The following is a 5,231-nucleotide window of genomic DNA, read 5'->3' on the forward strand; positions in this document are numbered from 1 at the left end:
GGAATGCCAAAGGGTCCTTGGACTCCTGAAAGGAAGAGAAGAAATAATCAGTACTGCAAGGAAAATGCACAATTGCAGTTATAAGGACTCACCTTAGACTAAGTATGAAGAATGGGATTTTCAAGATGGAAAACACCTGCAGTTCCCACTGATTTTTGTGGTTTGGGTTTTGGTTTTTTTTTTTTCAGACGATGTTGTGGAGGTTTTTCTTAGAAGAACCAAATATTAGTTCTGTGCCAAAGCTCTCTGGATAGCTAATTACAACTCACCATGTGGAATGCTAATAATCTTGTGTCTGCCAGGTAAAATATTATTTCAAGATAGGAAGTACTCAAAATATCCTAGCTATATTGAACCAGACAAGAAAGCAGTTTTGTTCCTCTGTGTCCTGCAGAGTCAGGGCTCACAGACACTTAGGGGTTTTTGGGGTCAGTTAAACCCAAAAGTTTGAATCCACAAAGTTCTCTATAGATGAAAAGTGTTAAATGGCCAAAATCTGGCCCATCAATGGCAAATTATTCTTTTAAGTAGATTCAAGTTGTCAGGAAGCCACAAAACCCCTTCTGTTTATTCCTTTTAAAAAAAAAAAAATCAGTAATATTTAAGTCTGAGAAACAAATATGAATGAGTGAAATAGCTGTTTCTTCCAGGGCTTGATAATAAATCTCTGAATGGTGTTTGAGATGGCACAGCATGTTAGTAACAACAAAGCATAACACAAAAGAATAGGAATGAGCCAGTAAACCAAGTAGGCAAAGGCAGTGAGGTTTTATATCTATGCCAGTCCTTAATTGTTTCAGAGCCAAAATGTTGGAAAACTTTTTAAAAAACCCCTGTAATTAGTTGATTCTTCCCTATCATCAGCCTGGTGGCTCCCTAGTGGAAGAAGAACTGGTGGTGAACCATACTGAGATAAGCGCAGCCCGCTACAACAAGGTGGGTTTCGGGTGGAAGGCTGCACGCTCGCATTGCACAAGGGGTGGTGGTACCAGTAAAGCATTGCGCATGGGAATAAAGCCCAGGAGGGATCAGCGGGACAATCACACATTGATGGACAGTGGTGGAAAAGTGGAAGAAAGGTAAACATTGATAGATTTACAACAAGAAAGAAAGAAAAGCCATAGCCTTTGTGTAACTGGAGCCTCATTAAAAATATTTTGGGAGCCGATGGCTGAGAGTAGCCTCTGGCATTTGCAGCGTGCTGAGCTCAGGGTGTGCTACAAGACGCTGCTACCGTGGGGAAGGACCCAGGCTGTCCTGGAGGGGCTGGCTTGTCCAGCATTGGCAATACACATCGCTGTTTCTGAGCAAGGGCTGCCTGAGCTGCAGCAGTAACTCCAAACAGTGACCTTCCCCACATGGGGAGCTCTCCTATACAAGTGCCCACACTATACTGCATTTTGTGACATCTATAACACCACAGCTGAAACATAATAAGTAGATCCCATTCCCCAGAATACAAACCTGGAACACCCCTGTCTCCCTTCTGACCGGGAGGTCCTCGGCTGCCTTGCACTCTGCTCGGCTCTCCCGCTTCCCCTTTGTCACCCACTCCGCCTGGGAAACCTACAGAGCCGTAGCCATCTGGACCTGTGGTGGAGTTGTTCAAAATTAAGACAAAAGCTGAAATGTTTCCCCATGTGCCAGTGTATCAGCATGCTAACATACATGTATAGAGCACGTGGATTTACTAAATACATGAGCCTGTAACGGCTCATTGAAAAAATGGCTCATAATCAGAAAAAAAGGCCTTGAGGCTTTAACTTTATAAGAAGAAAGAAATTATGATTTGAAGTCATGTTCTAATCCGTCTGTGTGGCAGCACATAGTGTATGAAGTTGTTTGCCAGAACACATGATAATGAAGCAAATTCCACATTGGGCTTTGGATGACACAGTTAAAAAAGTCACATTGCAAAGATCTCACCGACCAAACTTGCAGCCAACACAATGCTGTGCCTATCAACAGCCAGAGTTAAGAGCCTTACTTACCTGGTGATCCCGGTAAGCCCTTAGTGCCCGGTAACCCATGCAGTCCACTGATTCCTCTTAAGCCAGGCAAGCCTGTTTTAAAATCACATTCATGATTACCATAATAGTTATTATGAGTCTGTATGTATTCCTAGGCAAAAAATTCAAATGCTTAAATAAATACTATTTTGTGTTAAAATCTTGTGTATTATATGCAGCTTAATTCATTACAATAATCTTATTATGCAATACACCACACCATGGTTTTGTGATTGGCAAATGTTGTTATCATCCAATAAACTCACTACAAAATTTTTTTTAAAAATGTTCCTGATTGTCTGGTAGCATGCAATTAGTTCCAGTCTTGCTGCCGCAATTTTGTTAATAACCATTTAGTTTTCCAAAATCCTCAAACCAAGACCATTATGGCATAATTGTAGGCTCTAAATGTGATTATAATGAAGCTCTCTTCAGGAGAAATTCACTCTGTGTCATTTAAAAAAACCAACAACCCCCTAACAAACTGTCTGATAGCTGCTGCTGCTGTCAGGGGTAAAATTGATCCCATCTATTTGTACCTGTCAGAGTGTTAAGCACGACGTTAAAGCTAGACAGGTACCTCTAACCAATGGCCAGAGCCCTGGAGGACAATTCAACCTTCAGAAAAATGTCTGTCTGTCTCTCTCTCCACTGCCTATGAAGGCAGCCTTCATAACCGTATTAGCTTAGATTTGGTGCAGGTTCAGACAGATGAATCTTACTAAAAGCAAGGCAATTTCTGGCTGTGCTGTAGAAAAAAAAAAAAATCTGCTGACTTAATATATTAAGGAATTAGGTGGCAACCAATGAGATTCTGTATCCTGTGACACAAATAGCTTCATTTTAAACTATCACCTGTATTTTGATAGCAGAATTCTGAGCTGTAAGTCATTTACCCTTAAAACCAGACATCAGATCAGTTCGCAGTTTCTGATGATGATGTGGGACAAGTATATTGTTTATTATCTAATGCCACATTATAATATTCTAATGCTGCATATCACTACTCTTGCTGCATTTTAAATAATTTTTTGTTTTTTCTTCCCAGTTGTCATGAAAAATGAAAACGTTTCCTGAAAACTGCTTTCCTGGTTGAGGGAGGTCATCAGCAGTTAGACCGAGCTCAGTAGACACCAATCCTTCAGAAGCCATAAATCAGAAAGCAACCATGTAGGTCTTTGTTAATGCACCTGGACTTTATGAGGAATAGATGTTTACTAGAGGGAACTCTGCCACTCCGGTCTGCAAAAAGCCCCCTTTCTTCTTCTTCCCCCCAAAAGGAACAATAGCAAATGCTCATCCTGAAACGACTGAATAGCTGAAGCTGTGTGAATACCTGCTTGTCCTGGTAAGCCAGGCCAGCCGGGGGTTCCCTTTTCACCTTGAAATCCAGGTGTCCCGGGGCTTCCTTGCTGCCCTGGGGCGCCGACCAGCCCTGGCAAACCTGCGCGACAACGATGAATCATTGCTCATGAGTGTCCTTAAAACCCGAAACATGGCCTTGTGCTACCTTCGTTCTCCCAGGTAGCAACGTGAAGGCATTCCTCTCCTAATGTCATTGTACGACACCGCACTGCTCATCCAAGTGAAAGAAAACTCAAGAGAGCAAAGACAGGAGGGGCAAGGTATAACAGAACAATTCATTACAAACTTCAGGTTTCTGACAACCTCAGAAATACAGTGGACTCCTCCTATTAAAATGATAATTTTACCTCTATTGCCAGTTACAATAAGTAATTTCAGTTATGTGCATCTCAGTTTCCCGTTCTGCTACATCTGTTTTGCCTTTCCGACTGGAAAGCCGATTGGACAAGGATTGTTTCCCAGTGAGGTACCTACTGAAACTGCTCCAGTCTTGGCTGGAGTTTCGAAGCCCTATAATTAGACAAGAAATGTGGAGCAACTGTTCTGAAGGAGCTTTTTCATGATTCTCCTGCAATAAGACATGTTCTTAAGCCCCAAGTTTACGATCCAGCCAGAGCCAAACCTGACTTCGGTTCCCCAGTACTCTTGTACAGTCGGCCAACGGGCCTGGCTCAAAGACTCCTGAGTAACTGGGTCCTGGGGGATATCGACTTCATTTGTGGCAGAACAGAGCATTGAAAAGCCCACCCTCTTGTAGTATTGCGACCGCATTAGAATACCTGAGCATGCCAGCGATGCAACACTTTGACTGGACGCATGATCGCTATAAAAAAAGGTAAAACTGATACGAAGCAGAGTTAGGCTTTTGAAATTTCCTCTTAGTAAGTTCTGCCACAAGTTACACATCCTTTTTGCTGCTCTTTACCAACTTATGGAATGATCAACTTATTAAAAAACCTAATGACTTTTTTTCAAGGGAAAAGAGCTTTTTTTTCTTTCTCTTCTTAAACATTTTTATTCTTTGGAGCATTAAAAAGAGCATTTTACCTTCCTGTCCCACAGAGCCAGGGACACCCTGCGTGCCCCTGGGGCCTTCAATGCCAGGGAAACCAGGCTCACCACCTTCACCTTTTTGTCCTGTGCCTCCTCTTGTGCCTGGAAAACCACAAAACCAGTATATTCTTTTAATAATCTCGATACGACCCTAAGCTAACAAGCATTATGTGAAGTTGGCTACCGAATGGGTCCTGGTCTTGCCACATAAAGACATTCTTCTAGCCAGGGTGCTTGCATAATCTGGGAGAATGAACAGTCGTCTATAGCATGCTGGCCAAAGCATCATTACATTTGTTTTTAAAAATTTAATTTTTTGTTTTAAATTAAAATAAAAAAAAATAAATTCCCCAAACTATGTGGACTATGACATTGATGTTCAAGTCCTCTGTGTGCTCAGGGAAATTTTAAGACATTACCAAACCAACCCAATCCAAAATTGACCTGACTCTGCTATCACATCTTCCATAACCATGGCCTGATATTGCTCCTTTTTTCATCAGTGGCAAAAAATTATACAGAAGTGTTTACTGGAGTTGCATGTGATTGGTATTTACTGCTATAACTGTACTTTCAGTTGAAGAGGTAAATGTAGCACATCCTCATTTTCCATAAAGAAAAGATGAACTTCTTCAGGAGCTGTTACGAGAGCACTGGTTCAACAGCCATCAAAAGCCCATGGTAAGCTCCCCCTCCCCTTCCTCTGTGGACTTCCCTACGTGAAAAGTAATACATCCAGAGCAACTGTAAAATTAATACCTGTTAAGCCTGGCACACCAACTTCCCCTTTCAGGCCTGGCATTC

General features: G+C 41.9%; 1 protein-coding gene across 1 annotated transcript in view; it reads right to left on the reverse strand.

Moving 5' to 3' along the window:
• The window catches only part of COL4A2 (collagen type IV alpha 2 chain), a 111,052-nt gene that overhangs the window by 9,289 nt on the left and 96,532 nt on the right, over window positions 1-5,231 (reverse strand). The window contains 6 exon segments of the mRNA XM_035901165.1: window positions 2-25; window positions 1,465-1,590; window positions 1,992-2,063; window positions 3,346-3,453; window positions 4,422-4,529; window positions 5,187-5,231. Of these exon segments, the coding sequence (XP_035757058.1) occupies window positions 2-25; window positions 1,465-1,590; window positions 1,992-2,063; window positions 3,346-3,453; window positions 4,422-4,529; window positions 5,187-5,231 (483 nt within the window).

The sequence above is a fragment of the Egretta garzetta genome, unplaced genomic scaffold (assembly GCF_000687185.1).
Source record: "Egretta garzetta isolate BGI_Z169 unplaced genomic scaffold, ASM68718v1 scaffold168, whole genome shotgun sequence".
Classification (NCBI taxonomy): Eukaryota; Metazoa; Chordata; class Aves; order Pelecaniformes; family Ardeidae; genus Egretta; species Egretta garzetta.